At 39.6% G+C, this 27,355-nt stretch overlaps 1 protein-coding gene across 7 annotated transcripts in view; it reads right to left on the minus strand.

Annotated features, from left to right (window-relative positions):
* LOC124060217 (protein diaphanous homolog 3-like) overlaps nt 1–27,355 on the minus strand; it is a 146,955-nt gene that overhangs the window by 40,779 nt on the left and 78,821 nt on the right. For 6 of the 7 annotated variants that reach the window (XM_046390898.1, XM_046390934.1, XM_046390917.1 and 3 more), the window contains 5 exons: nt 27,182–27,306; nt 23,804–23,968; nt 15,892–16,027; nt 5,357–5,452; nt 4,415–4,477 (listed from right to left, as the gene is read on the minus strand). In XM_046390898.1, coding sequence (XP_046246854.1) covers nt 4,415–4,477; nt 5,357–5,452; nt 15,892–16,027; nt 23,804–23,968; nt 27,182–27,306 — 585 coding nt within the window. The remainder of the gene's footprint in view (nt 1–4,414; nt 4,478–5,356; nt 5,453–15,891; nt 16,028–23,803; nt 23,969–27,181; nt 27,307–27,355) is intronic. The other variant, XM_046390943.1, reaches the window with a different exon arrangement.

Consider the following 27,355-nt stretch of genomic DNA (forward strand, 5'->3'; position numbering starts at 1 on the left):
ATAAGAGAGACCATGTGACTCCAAGTGGCCAGATGACTGTGGACATGAATACAGAGAGCAGTACACCTGTCCAAATCTGAGACATGGCTCATGCCTCGACCCAGGAGTGGCCCTAGTCATTCTGGCTGTACATCATTAAAACCCAGGGTTTAAGATGACGATTTTAATGCATGTATGTATGAGCGTGTATGTGTGAAAGTGGGAAGGTGAACACTTGGTGTTCAGGAATAGAAGCTCTTTGGCAATAATCTGTCACTTTAACAGAAAACTTACAGGCCAAATGTGATGTGTGGATGATGTATTATGACCAAATGCAGATAAATCAGCAACTTCTACAGTTACACTTTTGAAACAATGATGTGTAGCATCAATTCAAGTAGATGTAGGAAGAAGAGAGTCTGTGCTCCTGTTTTTGTCTTGGGCTCACTGAAATGATTTAATAACCCCTTCTTTTTCTGCTTATGTCATGTCTAGGAGAAAACAGCAAGGCAAGAGAGGAGATAAAGCAGAGAGAAAACAAAGTCAAAAAGTAAAGTGTAGACTGAGGAACTTCGGAAGGATGGGAAGCTCTTTCCCATAACTGACATTGATAGGAAGGGGCAGAAATGTGAAAGAGGGAATGAGAGAGCACACACGCAATCTGCAGGATACAGTGGCCTGCAGTGGAATTTACAGATCACAGTCTATGAAAGGCCCAATCAAAAAGGCAAGCATCTAACAGCTGATTCCACAAGAGTATCCCTGCCTCAGGAAGCTAGAGTGACTGACTCTCACTGTTGGTTTTTCATGTCTCACATGCGAGCACACAGAACACACAGCAATAGGAAAAAAACAAACTTCCTTTTAATTCCTTTACTTTCATTTCAACTTCACTCTCTCCAGTTTTGTCTTAATGATTTTCTGCAGCACAATGCCTGGAAGACATCGTGGGTTGATTTTGAAATTAAGCCTATTAGTCATCTGCTTTTACCATTCACACCTATACCAAAACCATTTAAAGTCTGCACTGAATAGCTGCATCTAACATTATGTACAGAAGCATAAGTTATGCAAAAAGGGTCATAAAGTTGATTTGGCAATAAAAGAGCAGACATCTCCAAAAGGTAGAGGCTTACATTCAGGCTGAAAACCATAATGCTATCAAGTGCAAGTAACCATGTTGTAAAGGGGTCCACTGACTTTGTGAACTGACCTTTACATCAATTTCAAGCTCTAGTTCAGAGTTATATCACACATGATAATTGTTAGGTTAGGTTTCGTTAAAGACACCTGAAGTAATTGCTCCTAGAAGGAGGAGATATTTGCTTCTTCATAGATCCTGTTCCTGCCCACACTCTCTCCATAACTCCTGGATCCTTCCAGGACAAGGGCATTGCATTGCACTCATACACTCATAATGCGCTTCTGGCTTATGCTGTCTTACACACTTGGGGACCATGCTATCTGCCAAATGCAACAATGAGATAAAATAAGTGTTGCAGTGTGATTCTCCTCAACATGTACTCGCACATCAGCTTGAGAGTAAGCAAAGCTGTGATGAGGGCTTGTAAAAAGGCTGAAATGACCAGACAGTGCCTGGAGAGATGTTTTGAGAAGGACACAGTTAGAAAGCTATGGATGCTTTATAGATTCAATTTGCAGATTCCAGTCTCTTACACCTGTGTGGCTAACCACCATCGATCCATCATCCTGTGGAGCCCAATCCAATTTAGAGTGCCGAGAAGCCCCAGAGCCCTGCAGCCTTATCCTAACCAAGGCCACAGTTACCACAAAGCCTGCTTACCTTCATCCCCTGAAGTCTACGGGTGTGTCTGAGTACTTTTATGTGTATGTGTGCTTAGGGAGACTGCAGACCAAGCTAAACACCTCAGCTGCTGGCTCATGTGAAAGTGCGCTGAGCCATTTTTGAGGTAGATGGAGAGAGGAAGCTGAGAAAAAAGCAGGGAACCCAGACCATGACCCTAACTCAAAGCAAAGAGTACACAACAGCAAGAGAGCAGGAAGAAAGACGAGGGAGAAAGAAACGAAGGGAGGGAACAATCCCTTTATGTGCAGCAGATGGCAAGGAACCATTTAAATCCTATTTTCTATTACGTGGCAGTCACACTCATCACGACTATGAAGTACTACGGCCATAATCGAACAACTCCACAGTCTCATCAAAGTCTTGCAATGGGGAGTGCAATCTATCGGTTATTTGATTTGTCTCTGCAGACGACTGGTAGACTTGAATCTCCCTTGGTACAAAAGCTTAACGGCACCACGCACGTTCAGATTGACGGTCTAAATCTCACCCATTCACAAATAATTACAGTATCTTTTGGCACAGATGTTAATGTTGTAATTCTTCTTCTCCACCGGATTGTAGCAACACCCTAGCGATCAATTATTAAAGGTTATTTAAACTGTGGGAAAAGGAGGTGGTAGGGTGGTGTTAAAACGCAAGCAGTTGTTTAAGTGCTTGTGCCGCAGACTAAACTTCATCACCTCCCAACTGAACTGAGAGCATCCTTTGGGTTTCACTCACTCTGGTGGCTAAACCCAGGGCAATTAAGACTTAGATCTTTGTAGGAGAGAAGAAGGGAAGGGAAATGGAAGAGAAGAGAGGGGTGAGGCAAGAGAACTGGAGACAACATACCAATAACAGGCAATTATGTTTAGGGAGGGCCATTTTCAGGCCTTGAGAGTATAGAAGAAGACAGCGGGGACATGGGATGGTAGGGAAATGAGGAGGAGTGTTATTTAGGAGGCAGATGGCAGAGAGGGGGAAATTAAGATGAATTGGTACTGAGAGGGCTGAGCTGGTGCTGGGGCTGGGCAGAGAAAAGTAATTAGCTGTGTTTGCTCTGGGAGGCTGGCAGTGAGTATGATGCCTGCAGTGACAGGTTAAAGCCTTCAGCTTTATTAGTCAACAAGGCCATTTCTGAAGAAGCTAGCAGGGGGGCAGCTGGGCCAGAAACCTTCCAGGACCTTCTTACCTGTACAACATACTATGAGGTCTTTTCACAACATGGACACTGAGCAACACCTCCTTCACGCATTGCAATTTCCTTTTCCTCTAATCCTGTGTTAATACAACATAGCTTGGGTTTGTTCTCTCTGATACTTAAAGAAGACTCTTTCACACTTAGACTCTCTCTCTCTCTCTCTCTCTCACACACACACACACACACACACACACACACACACACATATATATATATATATATATATATATATATATATATATATATATATATATATATATATAAACAGCATGAGTCCAACTTTTCTTTCTCCAACATTATTCCTCCGTTTCACCCTTACAAACTGGCTCTATCTTTCTTCCTCAGACCATTTCTCTCCATTTCTTATGTTGCAGCCACCTCAATCTGTCTCTTTCCTCCCACCCTGTATATCTCCCTCCCCCCTGTCCCTTTCCAATCTAATTTCAGATAAGTCGTAGCAGAACAACAGAGCAAGGTCCTTCATCATTCCCATCAATGATGTGGGTGGATTGAGCGTGAATAATTTTATTCATGTGTGTCTGTACCTAGCCCACTGGGATTCCAATTACAAGTAATAATAGGGTTACAGTGTGACTTTTTTAAGTGCCTCAGTAATGACTGTGGAAAACCTTTGACAAGAGAAGAAAGCTGCTGTTTATTTTAGCAACAGCTAAAAGGACAATATATGTTCACAACCCTGAATAATAAAGGACAATTTAATTTGGTGTGATTAGCATCTCATGCAGTCTTCACTCACAGAAAGTTATATATATAACACTTAACATCTGAAGTGTTTTAACTTACAAGTGGCTTACATGCAATGTGTAGCACAACATTTGGTCTGTATGTTTGACCTTAGTGCACATGCCTCATTGCTCTCTAAAAAGAGATTGTACATAGGTCAGCAGCAAGAAATTCATGACCAAAAAAAATCTTATTCTCGCACAAAATTCCAGGACACTAGACTTGTATGTTGTTGTCAACAGACATCCGAAATTTTCCTTACAGAAGATTTTCAAAATATAAAAGATCCCAACTGTATACTGTCAAAGGCACAGGTTTGCAAAATGCTGCAGTTATTGAACAATTTAGGAACCTTATCAAACTGAGCCACCAGAAAAGCCCACGCACTGCTTTCAAAGAATCTCAACCCTGCTCCTTTCTCAGTCTGAACATTGTACAGCCTCAACCTGTTTCAGCAATAGATTTTCACCCTTTCAGAAGGCACATACAAGGACAAAGAAAAGGCAAAGGGACAACTGAAAAGGTCACTGGACACACACAAAAAAGCAGAGCTTATGAACTGTCAGGGGGAGTCTGCATTACATGCAAGAGATGTTAAAGACTGACTTTCGACAACAGATAAAAGACAGAGCAGAGCATGCTTGAGCCTTTGGCTTATTTTTCTTTTTCTTTTATTGCTTTACCATAATTTACAGGTCTGAGAACCTGCCGGAAGGAGCTGGGGCTGATCGTCTGTTGCTGGTTATCTGGAAGAAGGGCAGCGGACAAATGATGCCAATGCATACAATACTAGGAGGGATCAAAAGGATGACAAGGATGATTTCATGTACTGAAAAAATGCTGTGAAGTAAATTTCATTAACAAGAAATGCTGTGTTAAAGGGTACAGCTATGAGTAGGGATGTCACAGTATATGAGTATCCATGATAACTATGATATTAAATAATTAATACTGATACTGTGTTACTAATACACATTCTGAATGTACTTCCTTTTCCAACACGACAAAGTTTAAGATAAATGTCTCTAAATATTGCAATACTATAGTTATGGTCAATCTTTGGCTACTGCAACTGTGTTGTGAAAATTTGATATTGTGGCAGCCATAGCTGTTAGTTAGCTCTAAAGATGAAAGCAATCAATTTGTACAGATGCTATTTTAAAGTCACAACATATGTTTGCTCTTTTAATTTTGTAATTCTTAGATTTGGATTTAAGACTGACAGAAGAAAATGGTGTGCATTGCCTTTTACTGAAATCCAAACACCAAACAGTTGTAGGAATCTTGTCAGGCTAAGGATTCTCTGGCATTGAGTTGCTAGCAAGCCTGTGTGCAAATGAAAAACTGGTGTATTTTGCAAGTGATTGAAAAGTAGAGCACATGGAGCCAAATCATGAAAACCCAAAGAGGAATTCAATTAAAACAATTTTTAAAAACAAAACAAGATTTAAAAAAAGCTCCATCCAGTTGGTGGGTTGTGACCAGGATTCATTGCAATTTTTGAGCATCTTCCTTCAATCAGAACATTTTCCACAGTTTTTCCAGACAATATGGTTACATCGTTTTATGTGTCTTTGTCTTTATGAGTCTTTGTTTGTGTTATTGGTAAAGGATATGAGACTCACCTCTGGGTCTTGGTGCTCTCTTCCTGCGGTCTCTGAATGCTGCTCCTGACTGTAGGGCTTCCAGCAAACTATCCATCACTCCTGTCTCATCATTCTCTGAAAAACCCAGGATGAAAAAGAATGAGTGGGTATTGGAACACGGAAGAGAGGTAAAGAAACAAAATCAAATAAAGTGCTGTTTGCTTTAGTGGTGAGGTTTGCCATACGTACTGTAATGATTTGGACCTTAAAATGGCAGCACAATATATCATATGTGAACTATAAGCTACAGCATAATAGTAAAGCCAAGTTCCCAATGTATGATGGGACTAGTTCAAACCAGTAATGCACAAGTCGGCAGGATCTTGTGGACAACCTTCTGTGCTAATGTGAACCCTTGTGTCTGCTGTGTTTTTTTTTTGTGTACTGTCGCGTTAAAGTTGACTAAAAAACAAGAAGCATATTAACGAGCGATGGAGTAGCATACAGTACACTGTCAAGCTGGAATGGAACACTCAAACCTGGCAATATTGTATTTCACAGTATTTAGTGTAGAGTACACCTGACTCAAAATATCAAGTCCTTGCTTTATAGACGGGAAAAGAAGAACCTGAATGCAGACATGGTGCAGAAAGGGAGGCACTTTGCAGATGCGACAACGTAAATGCAAGTTCATTCCACATTTGTCATGCAAATGTGCACATATGTGCATATAGAAAAAAACTGCTTCTGCTTCTTACCAATAAAGTTTGAGGTCTTTGTCAACTATCATGCAGATGTGAAGGACTGTTAAAAATGCAAAAAATGTTTTTTAAATTCTATAACAAAAAAGAACTTTTATAAATTTTCCATCTATGAGTGAGTAAGTACTCTTGATGAGCACTGCCATGCTACATGATAGTGAAAGTCTAACCTCTGCATCCACATTTCACCAAGTAGGAAACTATTTAAATTATCAGTAGATCAATTGCCCCTGCAGGTCAAAGGGTTTGGTCAGGATATAATGTTAATTACTGTTCTGTTTTTCTGCACATTTAAAAGGTCACAGACACAGTCCAGATTACAGTGACATTGTTTGGAGTAAAGCTGCTATCCTGCTGATAAATCCTGAGCACCGTCCAAGCAGTCTAAAGTTTAATTGCGTTCTCAATGAAAAGTTGAACTTTTAGTTCATATTTTGTAAAACTGAGCTATTAATAATGATATGATTAGTAATGAGATTTTCAATATATAATAATATTGATGTGCAATTAAAAACTGTGCTGTACTTATTCATGTGGTGTTTTATGTGCCAGACAAGTTGTTACAACTTCAGTGGTGTCACGGTGGCCAAGTGGTACCATGGTAGTCATGGTGTGACTGATGGAGCCCACCACTGATTTAGTGAAGGGCAGAAGGAACTTGCTCTGATTATGCTTGTAAGTGTTTTTCTCTTCCTTTCCATTTGTCTGAATTCTCTGTGGGACAATAACAAACACTGAAAACAAAAAAAATCTCATTCTTCTGATTAAGATGTGCTATGAAGTTGTCTACTGGGCCAAAGGTCAATTAATATTCTGTGCTAATAGGTCACAAATTAAATCAAATGTTGTTACGGTAATGACATTTTATCCAAATACAGAACACCGCCATGCAAAGTGGAAACGCAGACAAAATGAATGGAGTATTAGGTGCAGGCATATATTGCCATAAGACTGAGGGCAGACTGGGCAGATAATGGTTAATCATGTGGACCAGGGCAGGCAGACTTCCTTTAAGAGAAGAGAGTCCCATGGTGCAAATGTACAGCCTTACAAATATGATTGTACCGCACTCAAATACACCAACTTTCAAGTTGATTAGCTAATGCAATCTGGAATAACAACTCTGCCATAAAGCCTTCTTCAGTCGAGCTCAGTTAACTATATGCATATAAATGGGGTGGGGTAACAAAAAGGGGGATACGAAATATAAATTTAATATAATAACATCTATGATAATGATAGTAGAAGAAATGTAATTAATTTTGGCCAAGGGCCCTTTAATCGATTAATGTGCCATGTTTTTACCTGTTATTACTAATAATAGTCCCTGCACTGGAATGTTATATACAAAGTAATATTTATGCCATACATAAATGTTTTGCATTTAACACAGGAAAGGGAACATTTCAAATATAATTTGGGGGTCAAGTAAATTTGGTGGACAGAAAAAGGTGGTCAACAAGGCACTATGTGCTAATTCTTAAAGGCAGTAAGGCAAAGGCATCCCATAATTAAGAAATAAATAACTGCTTCTGAAAGAAATAAACAGAAGAATAAGAAAAATAATTATTTAGTGAGTAAATGTTTTTTGAAGAGTTTCTGACCAGCACACAGTGATCGATTTAGTCTGCTGCTCCAAGACCTACCTATTGCAGTCAGATTGTGAATGAGCACAAAACTAAAATCTGTTTATTATGAAAGAACAGACAACTGTGTTACTCTCTAAATGAAAAGGCATTCACATATGAAAGCCGACAAAGTATTAGTATAAAAAGTAGTCAATATAATCAACTAGTCAACATGAACACCATTGTCTTATAATAATCCAACTGAGTGGGAATAGTAACAAGCTGATGAGTCAGGAACACAGCCTCTGATTGGTCGGCAGAATCAACAAAAGCATCATGAGATCATGAGTAACAATAGCAATAATTGTTTTCAACCCAGAAAAATGGCTACATACTCATGACAGTTTTGTTATAGCTTCCTGCTGCAATAAGGAGGACTTATGCTCAATGGAAACTGAGGAAAATAAACTGTGGAAATGAGGAAATAAATCAAAATGAGAAATACAGTTGCATACTGTCACTGAATACCAGTCTGTATTGATGGGCTGTCAATCAATCTGGGCATAACCAACTTAAAATCTCCATTCCATTCAAGTGAAATCAACAGTCCATGATGTGGCACACCGATACAGAGCTTTACGTCAATCAGCAAAGACTGGTTTGCCAGTGCTGAAGAGAGCGCAACCGTAGCTGTAGACACAGTAGGCTACAGTAAATCCACTAATGATGGTGCCAATGGTACTATACGTAAAGCAACTGTGTTTGTATGATTACTCTCACTGCTATGAGTTCCTCATTGCAGGTTTGATGAAGGCTAGGATTCCAATCAGTGATCAACTGCTGAAGCTTGTCACCTCAGTCAGATACAAAAAAAGATCTTCTCCTCATCTCTTTCAGTCTGAGACTCCTTTATGAGCCACTATCTACAACTACTTAAGTAATATTGTACCTGTAAACTGAAATTATCATCTGATATCAAGCTTTCAATACTATGCAGCAACATGGTGGGCTTTCCGCAAATTTGCAAAAGCCGTCAATCAGCTCCACAATAAATTGCCCCTTTACAGCAAACCCTCCTCTACACCGAAGCTACTGTATTGAGGGCACAGGGTCCCCAGGGTAGAAGGCTGTGGTTGTACCCAACCCCCATGCCAAGCTGTGACTACAAACACACACATGCGCCCACAGTGGATACATCTTGGCCCACTTCCTTGCCTGCCTGCTCCTCTCTGTGAATTTGTTGTGCTTTTTATTTCCAAAAGTTGAAATCCTCCTCTGGCTGATATGTGCCCAGCTCTTTATCATTTCACAAAGCAAAGAGGTAGCGCAAATTTCTGAGCAAAATCAGCATTCCTCGACATCCAAATTTGTCTCCACTACTATAGCAATTCATTAAACACAGTAAGCTTTCCAATTCAGACTACATATAAAGACAACAATACACATTACATAAGAACAAGCAAAAAAGGGCAGATCAATATACTGCAACCTGCAGTGTGTGCCTTTATGTGCATTACTTCTCTTGACTCCAACCCACAAGAACATGAAACAGTTTGTGAGACTCAGGAGGCGCTGGAAAAAGAAACCCACTCAGATCTCCCGCCTCAGGAATATATGGGAGCAAAAACAGTCCAATTTTACACATCAGTCAGAAGCAACTCAGACAGGCCCGAGACAGAAAACCACTTTATAGAATGTAGACAAGAGGTGCCTTCAGACAGTCTAACACTGAAAATCATAACACATATTTATATACTCACACCCACATGCTCACAAACTTAGAGAGAGGGAGAGGGATCACAGACATGTCACATGGAAAGTAATGGAGGAGGAACACGTGGCAGAGGAATATTAGTCAAGCTTGTAGCTGTGAAATGGGTTTGAAACAGTCATTCAACTTGTGAAACGTGGTGTTGAGGAGGATGTGGCAAGCGAACAAAGACTAGCGAGAGGAATGGGACAGTGAAGAGTGGTATCCCAGCTTTGGCAGTAGAGCTACTGATTGGTGCTTTGATCTACACAATTTGCCTGCCTATTTCTATTCTGCTGCATCTGGGATCAGAGCTCTCATGACAGGTGTGCAGTATGAGAAAGACAAATTGAAGACACTCTTACAAGCCAGTCTTGGCCACACTTATGTCTATTTAAAGAATAGCGCAAGCATCTACTTTGTGTTCATAGCTTCATCATGACGGCTTGACAGTAATCTCCAAGTTCCATGTTTTAGCACAAAGAAAAAAAAATCACGAACCAAGCCAAATGAGCTATACTGTGATATGTGTAGCTCCCCTGTCCTCTTTCTTGGGGAAAAAAATGTGTGGAAATTTGTGATAGATGAACAAGTGTGCAAGTTAGATCAACAAAAACATGAAAGAAGAAAAGTGCTTACTCTACCACAAAACAAAAGAATAACCTGAGAGTGAAATCAAGACAAAGCTGAACCTCCCCCTCAGGGAAATGGCAATAGTTGTCCTCCTGTCTGTAGTGAAACTTCAGTCACCATCTCCTTGATCAGAGCCTGTTAAGATTGGATTTTCTATTGTCTGGACACGCAGGATATCTGTGCGTCCACATCTAACTTCTATTCAGACCCAGACTAATGCCTCACTCAACAGGATGTGGCACTTATCATCAGCACAATGAGCCGGTTGTAGCGGTGTGCAGCAGAGGTGGGCCAGAGCAAGGCAAGAAATAGGGTCAATTGGACTGGGATGGAGAAGCTAAGGAGAGCAAATCACATGCCTGAGTACAATGAATGCAGGCCAACCACTGTGTTCCCTTGGACACTTGGAAGGCAAATAGTGCAATAAGGCCAGTCACCACCCATTGGTTCCCTCAATTCCACTTTACTGTCACATCGAGCAGCCAAGCCCTTCACTGGACGATGAACATGAATGTACAAATGACAGCTGGCATCACAACCAGCTAATAAATTTTGCAATAGGTCACTGATTATCAACCTTGCAACAGCTTAATTTGAAAAACTAAATAAATACTAACTATGTGTAAATAAAAATATATGATTTACATAATCAGATAAAACGTGTAATAAATAAATGTAAATTTACTCATAGAGCACCCCTTTTACATACATACACTGATAGTAAAGGCTGCCCAGAAAGATACAATAATAATAAAAATAATAATGGAAAAAAAAAAATCATTTAAGTAAGTCATTCTAAAAGACCCCGATTAGTCCACTATGAATGATGACTGATGTCATAAGGACCTTTTGTACATCTCCACATATTGTTTACTACAGTAGTCAATGACAAAGAATGTTGGCTATTCTAAAAAAAAGCAGTTTCTAGGTTTTATTCCCCTAGATGTATTTGCCTGTCTTCTAAAAGTATAAATAGGCAATTTTTTCCTCAAATGTCAGCAATGACAACTATATAAGGACATGAAACAATGTCAAGGCGTTGGTTTTCTCATTTCGTACTTTCGCACACGAGCAGGTTCGGCATCAAACAAGAGAAAACACAGTAGCACAAAAAAGGCCAAATTACAACATGAAACTAACAAACTGCACCCACGTAAATAATTTGGGTTGCACTACCAACTAGTGGTGACAGCACCCTGTGCTTCACCGATGGCACTTTGCTACTGTGGTATCCTAGAACCATATAACAAAACAGCTGGGTTCCACATAAACAGACTTAAAAACAAGGTTCAAGAGACTTGCTTACACTTTTCACATCACAAAGGTCAGTGCAGACATGTTTCATTCCTCTCACATCTTTTTTTTAACACCTCACAACCTCATCAAACACATCTGACCAGCACTCAGTGAACATTAGGATGGCCCAAGCAACACAGAAAACTAGCCCACATTCAATTATAGCGGGTTCTAGTGGATTCCAGTGCCATCCCAACAAAACCGTCAATTGTCAGACATATAAAATTGTGTGAGTACCATGATAACACTACTGGATGATACAGAGGGCATTACTTTGCCTGCACCATCTAAGAAATATTTCATTAGAACACACAACACCTCATACAAGCTCATGCTATCTCTCTGTCTTTTTTATGCTCCTCCTATGTTTTTAGCATCTTTGCATGCAGGGTTGCATCTCTCGCTGTTCTTCTATTTGACGTCTTAATAGTTCATTGCTTGTAGCCATGTAGGGAATGTTAAATAAAGCTCTGATGTGTAATTTGTCGCTCCACAAACATTCCCGCTCGCGGCCTTCCCTGGGAGTTAATGCAACAGATTTGTCATACACAAGCAAGGCACAGCTAGAGGAGGAGGGAAAAGAAAAACACCTATTCAATCTGAATTTCAATCTCCATAGGGCTCTATGCAAATGCATGCAAGCTGATGCTCTCACTCTCTCAGACAGCCAGAACACACTGTTAGGATGACGAAACCAGGCTGCACATTATAGAGCAGGTAGAAGCCCAGTCTGTGGCAGGTAAAACAGACAATGAAAAACCAGGAGGAGGAAACTCAGACAACCTCACATTTCAGGAATACATACACAGCAAAAGCTGGAACCAAACATGCAGATACCTGCAGCAGGTAAAGAAGCTCAAATCCATTTTGATCATTTCCTCAAGGAAACCCTACCCCTTCCTTTCTTTCCTCAGTCTCTCATTGCTGTGCCCTTCAACATAATGTGGATATGAAGCCTCTCTGGGGCTTTTTAGAGAATTGATGGATAATCAGATGATTACACAGAAAATCTCCATTGAGGACAATCCTCCCTGACAAACAAAGAGAAAGCTCTTTAGTTAATAAATAGGCTGAGAGACAGACAGAGTGAGAGACAGAGTGAGAGACTGTAAGAGAGAGTGAGTAAATCCTGTCCTGGGTTGGCAGTAGATTGCCAAATCTGTATCACATATTAATTTCATCCCAAAAATCTGTGTGTATGTTTGTGTATCTGTATGTGTGCATGTGTATGTCATACATTGCCAGAAACATCACTTTCCGGGGATGTCACATAGTTTGCCTTCAGCTTTATCTTAATTTGAGCGTATCTAAATAAATTTCAAGCTCTAGGCATATTTGTATAAGCCTTTCTGACAAAATTTGGCTGAAGTTTATTCTCATGATTTTCTTACTTCTGAACTACTTTTCCAAGATATAAAAGTTTGCAGTGAAACACAACTCAACACACAAGCACAGGGGAAAGCAGTCCAAGCTGTCAATCTGGGCAAGTTACAAACAAATACTACCAAAAATCCTTAATTTTATTGTGATTTGGATTCTGATTTGGCAACACGGGAGCCAAGTCAAAGTTCTCTTAAAAAGTACAGCAATTTTTTCTTTCTCTCTCTCTCTAAAATCCACTTTATTAGTTTTGCTTTCTAACTTCAAAACTCTTTTAAGGCCCTCTACAGAGAGGCAACCCCACAGCATGATGTTGCCACAGGACTCCTTAATATAAAAACAACAACCCATACAACACTGGCCTACTGGTGGTAGTTCATTTTTGGCTTTAACCCTGTTGCAGGTATTTTCAGATAACCCCAGCATGACAGAAGGTGAGATACAGTACACACTACTGGACTAACACAGTCTGTTCAGAATCCCATTCATTAATTTCAACTGGACATGACCCTTCGTTTGGAAGAGCGCAATAGTGTGAAACTTCAGGGGCTCTATGGCAAATGGTGACAACTGAGTGATGTCTGGACTAGAGTAAAAGGGAACAAGCAAAGGTTTGTAGCCAAGCGAGGCCTTGGGTTGGCTAGATAGTATACCCACAGCAGTGCTTTGGCCTGGATGAAGAGTGGTGGTTCTCTGCTAGCACTCTAATGTCTACAGGAGTGCTACAGTGGCTGGCATAGCCATGTTAGCTATAGATGCTGGTGCAGGGCTGGGACTGCCAAGCTGGGCTGCTCTGCCAGGCTTGGTTTTGGCATTGGAAATGGGTCTGGAGGCTGCACTGTTGAACAAGTTTCTGGCATCAGCAGTGCTCAAAAGGGGAAAGGAAAAAAAAACAACTGGCAGTTGGAACCAGATGCTCTGGCATAAGGCAGACATTGCCTTCTTCATTGTTATGTCTGAATCTGCTTAAGTAAACAGAGTTATTATTCTAGGTACAATATCCATTAGAAATGGACAGTGTTTGAAAATAACATATTATGATGATCATTTTTTACAAAAACTCTCTTGTCACCTACCAACAACATATACACAAGCATTAAGAGCACCACATATGGAAGTAAATAGCACCTGGCTGAAATATAGGCAAAGTGAAAATTGTAAGTCCATAGCTCAATAAATGACTGGTAAGATTATTTATCCAGTGAGACTGAACATCAAAGTAGACTCAACATGCTTTTTGATTAAAAAAAGTTACAATTTCAAAGCAAAACCAGAGGTCTCTGAAACTGTACACAATCTGTCATACTCTTATCAGGAAGTAACATACTGATTATAAAGCCTGAATTTTTTGCACTCCTCTCAAAAAATAGGTGATAAGCACTAACATGTAGCAAAAGTTAGCCTGAAGCAGATTTACCCATAAACTTCTGAGTAAACATATCAATCATTTCAGCAAAATTCAGAGCTCAAACCAACTTTGTGTTACTGACATTTGAAAAGGAGCTACGTGGAAGAAGGCCTCTAAACTGAAACTGTGCTAAAACACTGCATTTGGTTTCACTGGAGGGTGCATGTTGCTTCAGGTATCAGTTAGACATGAAATACTATTCCAGACTGGATCCATGAGTCTGAAGGGTTATGAGATGACAAAAACTCAGCACTGCGCAGCCATTTATTTGAGATGATTGCAGCATTTCATTAATCTAGAAAGCCATAAAGGTGAGAATTATTTAATGTTTTGTTCCCATGATTGAAAAACGTAGAAACACTTGTTTCACATTACAAAATAATATACCAGGGGTGTATGCTTACGGTGTCCAAAAATAGAGCTAGGTTCTATATTTTTGCATGACAACCGTGCAGCTTCAAGTCAGACGCCTCTGTGAACACCAGCTGCCACTCATGCAATCATTCAATCATTCATACAAATGAATGAGGGCTAATGTTGGTCTGAACGTGGCGTAAAACATCCGAGACAGTTATTGGTAACTTCTTAAAATGTCTTAACTTGGAAAATAACTGCCTATCCCGACTTTTTGTGACTAACATATTTTTAAACTTAGGAAAAATTAGGAAAAAAAGAGAGTAATTAGGGTGTAGCTGTTACAAGCGTAACAATTTGCACAAGCCAGCTGATCTTTTTCTTTGGGTAGAAGATTCTTCACACTTCATTCATTTCTATGACAGTAATAGCTGAAGACCAAACCTTTTGCTTGTGGTCTTGTTTAAGACTTATGTTTGCAAACATTCAACGTTTAATATAAAGGCATTAACATTAGTTTTAATAGTGGACTAATAGTGGACTTATCAAATTATTACCAGTGCAACCATCACTCTTTACAGACTGACATCATATTCTGCTCACTCAGAAAGTGAAATTCATTGGCTGAGTCGTGGTTACAATGCCTGTCCTTCAACCCGTTCATCTATGTTATAGGTCATTTTATCAAGTGTTTCTCCTGTTAAAGTGTCTCGTATCTAGAAACTGAAACTCTGACCTCACAAGAAGAGTCATGCAAGAGTTAGACAAGGTCTATATTTAGATCAATAAACAATCAAAAATCATTGCATTACCATACCTAATTCCAAAGCTGATGTGCTGATCAATAATCTTGCCTTATTAAATCAATCCACAAATCAAGGGAAGGCAACACAATGTGAAAAATGTTGCCATCGTAACATGACACCGAGTGAGTTACTGTGTAGTTCATGCCTGGCATGATAACGTAACATTTGATATCACTGAAACTACATTTGATCAATTAAATGTTCAGAGAATAATTGATAGATATATATGTAATAGACAGACATCTAATCAATAATTTAACTAGATATTTTAGTGTCAATTTTATAGTTAGTTCTGAGGTTATAGTATGGTCAGTGATTTTAGACAGTTGTTAGGTTGTTGGATTCTTTTTTTCCAAATCTTTAATCAATCACTTTAAGCACAAATGCTTTCCGTAAAAGCTGTGAGTTTCAGTTTTTCAAGCGATAAATACAGAATCGAAAAATATATGTCTCCGCTGATCCATTAAAATAGAACTTGTGTTTACTTGATAAATGAGAGTCATTGTCTTTGAATGATCTCTCACACCATTTGATCCTAGATTGATTTAGCACAATGCTTCCAGTAAAGGGCTTAATGATGCAAGAGTTGACAGGCAAAGAGGATTGAACGGTCACTACCTGCATTGACTTCCAGCAACCTCCTCTTCTTCTGCTGTCTCTCCTGCTTTTCACGCTCTGCCTTCTCCTTTGCCGCCCGTGCTCTCCTCTGTTTCTCCACTGACTCCCTCTGCTTCAGGTTCTCCTTCAGTGCTTGCTGTGTTTAAACAGAAAGAAAGTGAAAATGAGAGAAAGATAAAAAGAAGGCAAAAACAAGACAGACTGCTAAGTGGGGTTAATTACAGTGGTGTAGCGCCCGTCAAAGGCGGATGCAGCTGTCAAATACCCCAAGATGTCTTTATCCAGCACCATTACAAAGTCAGATGAAGCTTCTAAATTAATTTACAAGCAATTTTTTTGTTGCAGACTTGTTTCAATTTGCCAGAATAAGGTTATCAAGTGGTCCCATCATCTCAACTGTTAGGCATAAGGTGCTCACATAGTGAACTGTCACATCGGCCTTCTAAGAGTCAAAGCAACGTGAGACCAGGGACTTCAGACAGTGGAGGTCAATAACACCAGGGGCACGAATACTGCATTATCAGCGCATGATTGTTGCAACAATGAACTGCTGAAGCTGTGTGTGTTTCCACACAGTGTTGCTGCTGCAGTGATGCGACTGCCACCTCTATCTTTCCACATGGAGTTTGTTTCAGTATTTTTCCCTAGTTCCTTTTGTGATTCTCTTCAACATTCCTGGTACAAGATAATCACCTTAGATAAAGATAAAACAAAGATGTGAAAAACTATGCGATCTGTCTGTGTTTAAAAAACACACATGATCGTAACACATTATAAATAAAGAATAATGCACAAAAAACATCAAGTGTCAACCACTGTGTGTATATAGGTTGTGTTAGGGTCAGTCAGACAGCAGTCGGACATCACCTGGGGGCTGCTGTGTGAGCTTCCTCCAGGAAGGAGGAGCAGCTGAGCTAAAAACAATACAATTGTAACAGGCTTTGAGTTGAACACAGCTTAAGTGCTGCTGTACAGGAGTATGTGATGTCAGCTACTACATTTGATGGAAATAGCAAGAATAATTCGAATAATTGGAATGACTAACATTCAAAAAAAAAATACTGATATGCAATACAATAAATATATCCTTTTATATAATTCCACTTCTGAGTGGCATGGTGGTTCAGAGGTTAGCACCGTTGCCTCACAGCAAGAGGGCTCGAATGCCTGTCTGGGTCCTTCTGTGCAGAGTTTACAAGTTCTCCCTGTGCCTGCGTGGGTTTTCTTCGGGTACTCCAGCTTCCTCCCACAGTCCCAAAAACATGCACATTAGGTTAACTGGCTACTCTACATAGCCCCTAGGTGTGAGTGTGTGTGTGAGTGGCTGTCTGTCTTTGGGTGTCAGCCCTGTGATTGACTGACGACCAGTCCAGGGTGCTAATATAATTACATGTCATTCATATTCTTGAAACCTTGAGAATGGAAGAGCTTGTGCAGCATACATTGAGACTGCAAGCAGGCACCAACAGTGATTTTTAGGCCATGGGATAGGAATGTCTTTTAAAATTATTGACATTTGCTCAAGTCAACAAAGCCAACTTGTAAACCTGCCACAAAATATCATCAATTTCATTCTGCCTGTCTTTAAAGAATTACTTTATAGATATACTCTTTACTGTACATCAAACGCTGCATGTGCCATCACTAAAATTCCTGTGCCAAGGAGTTGTTAAACTCATACAGTAGTATTAACAGCTCAATAATGCCAGGAGACAGACTGCATATGATTTAACAGAGTGCAACCACGATTGCCATCCTGATCAATAGTCAGTCACTTAAAGCAAGAAAGTCTGGACTTAAATCAAACGCCCATCTCCTCCTCCTCCTCGTCTCCCCTCCTCTTGCATGATTCACACAGCTCGGCTTGACAATCAGGCCAGCGGAAAAATAATAATGCCAAACCAACATGAATGGATAAACACACACTGTGTAGTATATAAAAAAGTAACCAAGGGCAGATGGTTATTGAGGCCCAGTGACAACCTCTTATTAAGTCTGCATACAAGTGACCATTGTTGGAAATGATATAATCAAGTGGAATGCATGCAACGAATTGGTGTAGTCACGTCAAGTGACAACAAGCTATCTGAAATACAGAGAACCAGCAACTCAAAGAATCACTAACACCAGGAGTACATCATTATAAAATTTGTTCAATCTGATAAGGTACCAGTACTCTTACTAATGCTTGAATCCTGTGCTCTCTATGACATATTATGCATGCTTATGAGCAGTCAGAAACCCTGCTGTTGTATGTTGTATCCTGTCCAAGAGATGCTCCTTTTTTTTTCTTGTTTATAAAAACAGACCACAAGGAGATAGCGGTTTGCTGGCAGCTCAGTAGACATAAACTACAACATCTATTTAAACTCTCTCCCATAAAGACAACAACATCAGTATCAATGTGTTGCCACTCAGCAGGTTCAGAGAAATTCAGAACTAGAGGGGAGTGCTGAGGTGTAGAAGGAGAAGATGAATACTAAATGAATGAGACACACTGAAACAATTAAGAGCTCTATTTTTAAGCTTTAACTCTGATTTGATGGATCGAAACTGTCGGTTGCTTGTGGCAACCGCTGATTCAAAAATGAGTATATTCTTAATTGTCGCCCAGTCTGGTAAATCACAGAGAATGCAGAGAGCATGAAGAAAAAAGACAAATTAAGAAAGAGAGTGCTGACACGTAATGGAATTTCAACAATTATCTGACCCCAAGACGTGAGCAGACGGCTATGATGGATGCCTATTGTCTTTGAAGTCAAAACTCTGACACTTCTTCTGGTCTTCACTATCAAGCAGTTGTCTCATTAAAAATTAAATTTCTAAAACAAAATGTAAACATACTGCACTGTCACAACCAAGCGATTATACACCATATATATATAATACCATATGATTTCATACAGGGTGATCTAGTCAGTGGTGAAATCAAGGTTGTTTACAACAGCCGAATAGACTGGACGGCTGATCACATTCAGCAATGCATATTTATAAACTAAATAACTTGTGGAAAAACATTTGATTACATTGTGTTGTAAACAAAAACAAGATAAGACAACAAGATGCACTATAAACTACTGACGCAAATGATAACTACACTTACTTACAGTATTGGTTAACATGCTCAGAGTGACAAGATGGTCAGCAGGCCGATAGTAAACATGATAGCTGCTAAACATGGCCCACAATCTTAGTTTAACATGTTAACATGCTGATATTTGCTAATTATAAATCACAGATGAAGAGGGAAAGTTACGTGAAAGTATTAGTCAATAACCAAATTATTGACGCTGGTGTGGGATCAAAGGTCAGGGGTGAGGGGGACCATGAGGGTCTGTATCAGATTTCCCAACAATCAATGCATTAACAAGTTTTAATAACAACTAAAAATTGACACCTTGTCTTCTGCAAGTGATGAATGTCTACAAAATTATGTGCCAATCCTGTGAGTAGAAATTGAGATATGTCACTGAAGAAATGAAAACGATGACCTGCTGGTGGCACTGCAGAAAAAGTCAGAGGATAACCACAGGCAGTCATTTGCAGTCATCCTTCATGGACTTTGATTAATCTAACAGATTTCATGACAAACCAATCAACTGCGAGGCTTATTTATTTTAAATCATGTCAACCTCATGGTAGCGCCAAAGGAAAAGTCAGGGTGTCAGACTTAGCGGGATTCATCCTCTTGGTACAATGAATGTCTGTACAAAATTAAACATCAATCCATTCAAAGTTTGCAAGTTATTTCTGTCTGGACTGAATTGGTATACCGATCCATTAAACAATGCTGCCATTTCAAGAGTGATGGCACCAGCAAGGCTAAAAACCAGGGACAGATGGGTTCCATAATAAGGCTATGGAGATCCACAGAGGACGTCTGCAGAGCCAAAACGACATCTTATTTAAAACTGGACCTTTTACTGCTGCCAGCAGCCCAGGAAAACAATGACCAGTCAATAACGGGTCAATACAGCAAGTAGGCCTGTTAAAAAGCGGATCACTCTTAAACTATACAAAGAGAACAGAACAGGAAAAGGAACAGCTAAAGAGCATTACTTCAAAACATTCTTGTTAAAACAAAAACTGATATGATCACAGCCAGAACAAAAAGGCCATTCTGTCTTCTGAAAACACAGACCTAATTAGCAATATAAAAGGAATTAAAGATATAGGACAAAGTAAAGTGTAGACATAAAATGAGAGAAGTAACTTTAAAAAAATGTAAGCTTTAGTTTTGTTATTAAATCTCAACTCAATACTGAAAGAAAGAATTATATAAATATTGAAAAATAATAAGAACTGAATGAATATTGATTTTAAAAGATAGTGAAAAAGAGCCTGAAACTACGAAAAGATGGAGAGTCATGGGATTTTTGCCACCTGACAAAGCATTCATTTATACTACTGTGGGGAGAGAGAGAAAGAGAAAGAGAGAGAGAGAGAGAGAGAGAGAGAGAGAGAGAGAGAGAGAGAGAGAGAGAGAGAGAGGACCAGCTCTCTGAGGAAATTGCCCTCCGCTCTCCTTCATCACTGCAGGTCTGCTTCCCCCTCCTCCTCTCCTGGATGTCCGCCATTAGACACGCTCAATTGGATTCCTGTCAGATGTGCGGCCTCGCCCTGGGTCTCCTTCCTACGGGTGACTGAGCATGCTGTATGTGTGTGTGTGTGTGTGTGCAACAGTGTGCGGCGTGTGTGTATGGTTTTGTGTGTGAAAAAAGCTAAGCAGCTTTCCCTATAAAAAATTGCCAACACAAAATGACAGACATCGCCAAACAAACACGCACACATGTGCGCACACACACACAAGCAACAGACACACAGTTCAAGGCTCACTTCATTCGATGCAGTGGCTGAAAGACATGACGCCCCTTTTAGCAGGGGCCTTGGCACAGCAGAGTAAATGCTGACACAGATTTGACCGAAAGGTTACGGTTCTGAGATTTACTGTATGCCTACGTTCATTGACCTAGCCTTGGCTTCTCCCAAGATATGTCTGTGTGATGTGGCCATTCTAACGAACTGCTGAAGGTGTAAGCTGCTTACACCTTGACCTATCACAGGGGAATAAATAGCTACCCTGGGAGTTTTGACCATATAATGCTAGTCTTTATAACACTTGGCTTGTTCACCTCTGACTGGCAGAGTCATTAACTGTTATGTTTGGTCAGGACATAAACGCTGCAGAAAAACTCAAGCCTGAACCACAAAGCTAAAACACAGAGAACATTACCGCTGCAATATGAAACATCATCAGCCATACGATTTATAAATTCTTCTAATTATTATTCAGTGGCATTATACTAATGCATGGGACAGCACTCTTGGTCTGATTCATATCTGAACACAGTAAGTGGTTAATTGGGCTGTGGCTATCAAAGCGAGGCAAGGAATCACAGTACAGTGAAGTCCTGGGGTAAATCACATAGGTGAAAGAAACAAGAAAAAAAGGAAAAGTCAAGCTAAAAGCAAACCTTCAGGGAGCCTTTTATTCTGACTGTCTGTGAGTTTCTTTGAACGTGTGAAGACACTGTAGTTACTTCAGACTCAGGTCAGATGCCACACACAGCAGCCAAGACATCAGGACATGTAGCAAGTACAGTGTCTATACAAAAGTAACCACTCACTGGATGTTTTCCCCTTTTATTGCTTTTAAAAAAGAATCATGGCCAATATAATTTGGCTTTTATTAAAAAAAAAAAAAAAAAAAGAAAATTGACAAAAAAGAACTCAACACTGTCAAAGTTAAAACAGATTTCTACAAAGTTAATCAATTAAAAATATATAGAATGTAAAGTAAGTGATTGCATAAATATTTACCTTTGTTTAAGTTTTTAGTAGATGCATATTTGGCTGCAATCACGATATCTGTCCATTTTTGGTTTTGGATGGATTCCACTCATAATTAACTGTTACTGTACAGAAACCTAAACTGCTCTTACAGTAACATCGCAAGTTTTTAGTCAAGTCAAATCATTTAGCATGTCTCTCCTCTGCTCTCCTCTGTCTGTTGTCATAGTAAGGCAGAGAAGCTAGCTAGGCAGGTCAGTAAGTTTAACACTTGAACAGGCTAATTAGTGAAACTCGTCTTGACCGACATTGCAGTGGTACCATAAACGCACCTAACACGGACTAGATGGTGAGACATCATGAAATAATGAGAGAGAATCGAGTTACTGCGCTGCATGGACCCTTTAGCTTCAGTGACTTCTACATACATACACATAGCAGAGAGGAAGAGAAGGAATGAGACAAACAAACACATTCAAACTAAATTCAAATTCAAATAAATTCAAACTAAAATTTTGAAACAAAAGAATGAATGTCATTTCTAGCTGTACAAAATTACTTATTTTGGCTTCCTGGGGGTTCACGTTGGCTTCCACAGTGAAAAGGTGCACTGAATCGGACTGTTAGCAGCTGATAAGAATGGGTTTGAAAAAGAAAAAGAGAGTCTGAGACTTACTTCCACACAATCATCTGCATGGCTGAATATCAGCTCTAATATCAGGCAATTTTTAGAACTACCACAAAAGTTCTTCTTCTTTTTTTTTTCCAATCCAACTGCCAATAAAAGAAATTCATTTTAAAATGTCTTACTTCAGCTCTGACGTAGTTGCTGCATAGCTGACTGTTACCACTCTGTAGTCTCATGCGACTTTAATTCCACAGAATTAGTCTGATTGGTCATGTGATTTGATGGTGAGGCAACAAACCTTGCTGAAGTTGCAATAAACATCACAATCTTTTGATGTAAACCAGATACCCAGTTACACCATTGAAAATGCCATAACAATTGTTGGAGATTTTAAGAGATTTTTTATTATTTATTTTTAGATTTTTTCAGGTCTCATAAAAATTAACCTTTACTTTCCTGAGCCATAGGTATAAAAACACCACCACTAATCTTCAAGAAAAACACAAAAACCCCCATAAAGCTTTAGCGTAAAAGGAAATGTAAAGTATAACTAATGACTATGCAGAAAAAAGGCAAGGAAGCATGAAATCCATTTGTGTGTGTGAGAGATAGATGTTAAGTTGGGGGCAGGGCAGGAATTTTAGTAGGCTAATTAGCTACCATTATCTGCCGCACCCTGTGGTCTGTGCCACTAATCCTGCTGATTAAACACAGTGGGTCTGCACAGCTCCACAGCTCACAGTAGCACCAGACTGATAAGGCCACAGAGCTCGGCGATGACATAAATGTCTGGGTGAGGCTGGACTACACAGCACTGGCACTGTTCTGCTTTGCATTTTACCACAGGACGCTGGTGTGAGAATCACAAAACAGCTGAGGTTTCCCATGTTCACACAGCAGGTGAATAAATACAGTACTGCACAACAATATTCCAGCTAACGTTTCACTTGCATTGTGCTTTTTTGATATTCAAAGTTGTTTACAGCAAAAATGCAGTGTTGCCCACCCACTATCAAAATGTAACCAGCTATCACTCCAAGCTTTTACCAATTACTTTCATTTTGTTAAAGCATTTACTTTAGTTGGCAGTGCTTGTAAATATAGAAGTCAGAAGAAAATACAGAAGAAATCTGAATCAAAACAAATCCAAACAGATTTCTATATTACATTTGACTGACTGGTGAAAGAAACATTTTGACCAGTACAGGTCACACGATGACAAAACAACGTATTCTTTTGGTGGCGTTGGCCAATGTACTGACACAATAAGTACGCTTGGAAGCATAAATGAAATATTTTGGGTGTTATTACCTTTTGCAGACAAAACAGTTGTGATTTCTTATGAAACATTTGTAACTACTGCACTTACAGTTTAGAGAAAGTTAAAAATGTTCAACAAATGAACAAAAGCGAATGAGAAAAACTGTAATTTTTCGCCTCTAGAAATGTGTTCATGCCTCTTTTATGGGTCATTTTACAGTTCTGTATACTCACAGTGAACATGGAACGGAAGTTGCTGAGATCTGTGAACAGCTCCTCCACAGAGGTCTTCTTGGGATCGATGGCAAAGTACTCCAGCACGCTCTGGTACAGTGTCTCCATATTGCTGTGCATTATCACCAGCTTGTCATACTGCTCTCGTGCGACCTTGCTGAAGCTGTGAGGGTTGTAGTCAAGGTCAACATTATATCCAGCCCATATTAAGCATAAATTAAATGTTGCTGAGAGTGTAGCACTATTGAGAGCAATACAAGATATCGATACCTAGAAAAACAACAGAAAGCATTAATGCATTAACTTGAATTTCCTTTGGGATCAATAAAGTATCTATCTATCTAACTAACACATGTTGCCCTGGCATCTGAAGCTGAAAAATGGACTGTCAGTGGTGAAGTGTCACGTTGGCATTCAGAGCAGTGTGTTCACTCCTATGAAAAGCATGTTGGGTTTTTAAACAAGCAAAATATTAACTGCAGAGTCAAATAAAAATCAATAAATAAATACATGAATAAATTCTACTAAAAATAAAGAGGCAAAAATAATCAGAATTGACACCTTAGGTGTTGTTTACCACACAGTTTTCCCTGTACTCAAAAGTTCAAAGTGTTTTAACTTGAACTTATTATTTGAAAGTCATGGTCTGTTTATGGCACAAAAAATTAAAATTAGCAACATGTATTTGCATCTCAAACTGTTTCAAGAATTAAGTCGAGAGCTGGATATCACAGACATGGATATATCATATTGCATGACTGCTTTTAAGTCTGCCTATACAGCTGTGTGTCCCAATACTGACCAACATGTAAGATTGAGCAACATTTAAAGGTCCTCCTGGCTAAACCGGGAAAGCAAAGGGCAGCTTTGCTACTCTGATACCTTTGTGTGGATGATGACAAAAAAGTAATGGTTGTGTCAGCATGTCCTCAGCTAACCGAGAGAAATCGAGAGCACTGACTCGCACTGCACACTACTGGGGCATGCTGTGAAGTCAGTCTAGTGCCAGTCACCGTGTACATAAAACTCCATCAGTGTAGAAATCTAGTGACCATTGAGAACTTGGTCTTTAGAAATAATTTCATATCTAAGCAATATTATTAGCATTTAATGCTTTATTTTAAATGTTCAAAAGCAGTCGGCATGATGACAACGTGATGACTTTAATTTTTATCAGTTTTCCGTCCATGAGAAAATAAAAACTCAGTTAAACCTATCTGTTCCTTGTGTCTGTCGGCAGCCTCTTCTATTGTGCCCCTTCATTACAGCTCAACTGATGGACGTATTTAATGTCTGGCCTTCGCTGAATCTGGCCAGAGATGGAACTACCTATTCACAGCTGGATAAACGTTGTTCAATAGGCACTGCTCTCAAAATGACTTGTCAGTAATACATTTCCAAGGCAAACATGAGTAAAGCCTGAGAAGGTGACGGAAGAGAGAGAGGGAGAAGAAGAAATAGCCGAGAGTCATGGTTAATAAGTATCATGGCGGTGCAAAATATCTCTGTATTTCTGTTCACTTTTTCTTTCTTACTCATCCTGTACTCTTTCCCCTCATATTTACTTCTTCCTTTCCTCATTTGCACAGTCTCCTTCTATTGTTAGCCCATTCTAATCTGCCACTTTCACAAGCTTAGCTCACATCCAGAAGTGTAACACTGGACCAACAGCACAGCAACTCTACTCGTGTGGTGCAGGAAGGAATGGAACTTTCAATGTCACCAGTGTGACAATAAAGGACTCGTATGTTGAGCTCATCACTGCAGGCTTCACACGCAGTTGCTGGTAAGCAAATTTTAACATGAATGTATCATCTGCCAGGCAAAAGATAATAAATGAGAAACTACCCCTGATAGTTGCCTTTTAACACATCAAATCACATTTATTTATGTTGTATCAGTGAGTAAGAAACATGTTTCATCAATGCTGCGTCTTATGATGTTCAGAACTCACTTCCAGGTTGTCTTAATCGGGTGACATCAAAGTTCAGATCGTTGTCTCAGCTTACAAAAGTTGATCTCTGATGAATCATGTATGTATCCCATTACAACTACAAGGTTTGCATATGAATGGCCGAGGGTGACTGTGCAGCTCAAGATACAAAATTTTGATGAAAATATTTGTTGGTGTCTAAATTAAGCCCGAATGAGTGCGTGCATACAGTAAGCGAGTGCGTGTCTAGCTGACTCTCTGGTTTCACTGAGTTCAGGCTTCACCTTGAAATCAGAGTTTTTAAATCAGTGTTGCCAAGATTAGACATTTTGAGCAAGGCACCTGGAATTGGAAAGCAAAGTAGTGAAAGACAAAGCTGTCAAATTCATTCTCAGTGAACCTTTCGGCATTGCACTCAAGTTCCCTGCTAACTACTACAGCGCTAGCCATCAGTGCCTCAGCCCCAAGGCTATTGATCAAAAGTACATGAAGGTGGCTAGGTACAGGGTGTATTATTGAACACACACTTACACACTTGGTCCGAGACCTGTCCATCAACTTGATCCACAAGAACTACCTCAGAGGACAGTGAATAATTAACACTGCTACCAAAGATTCAGACAGCTGTCAGCAGAGGGCCTGGGAATCCAAAGAGGGCAGTGAAACAATAAAAAGGAATTATGCATTTATGCGCTTGGCAATGAGGACTATTATTTCATTATCATAAACTGACAATTGAATAAAATGTATGAAACTGCACTAGTTCTTTCTCTGGAAACATACAACAATGACTGTCAGAAAGACAAAGGAGGCGTTTTCTCAGTTCTCCCTCTCAAACCCTTCCTTTCATTTTGAAGTTTGAATGAATTCCCCGTCAAAAAGAGAGCTAAGAGGGGTACTGGCACAAAAACCTGGCTATAGGATAGGATGCCACTCATGACTTGTACACATCATCAACAGAGGAATGAAAACTGTGTGCATGTAATAGAACAAAGGGCAGAACTATTCTTGTCTCTCTTTCTTTTTCTGTTTTAACAGTTTATTATACATCTACTGTTTATTTTCTTGAGGGATTTGCAAGGTGTCATGTTTATGTAAACAAAGTTGTGAAAAAAAGAACCCATTTGGAGGGAGAGGATCAGAGTCACTTCAACAAAAGCAAAGATTTCCAGTCCGGCGTGAAGATGATGGAAACTAATGAAGTAAAGCATGAGTATAAATTTAATAAATTGTGAAAGATGTACTTAGTTGGGTGTCTGATCATCCAAAGACTTGAGATCTCCTTGACTTTACACCACAAATTCAGCTATCTGTCCAGCTATGGAAACTTGCTCTTTTGCCAGCCTGTGCAGCATCACAGTGTAAAAACTAACAGTTCCAGTAATATTCATATAACTTTTGTTATTTTCCGAGGACTGGTGAGTGACTGCATGTGTAAAGGATATGGCCATTTTAGTGAAGAACATGTCGTTTGGGTCATCAGAGGAGGAGAAAGTCTCCAGGTCTCTCTCCAACTGCAGCAGCTGCCTCTCCATCTGCCTGAGGCTCTTTTCCAGATTCTCTGCAGACACTGACACACATATATACACACATATATCAAGACACAGACACACAATTGT

Source organism: Scatophagus argus, chromosome 1 (assembly GCF_020382885.2).
Source record: "Scatophagus argus isolate fScaArg1 chromosome 1, fScaArg1.pri, whole genome shotgun sequence".
Taxonomy (NCBI): Eukaryota; Metazoa; Chordata; class Actinopteri; family Scatophagidae; genus Scatophagus; species Scatophagus argus.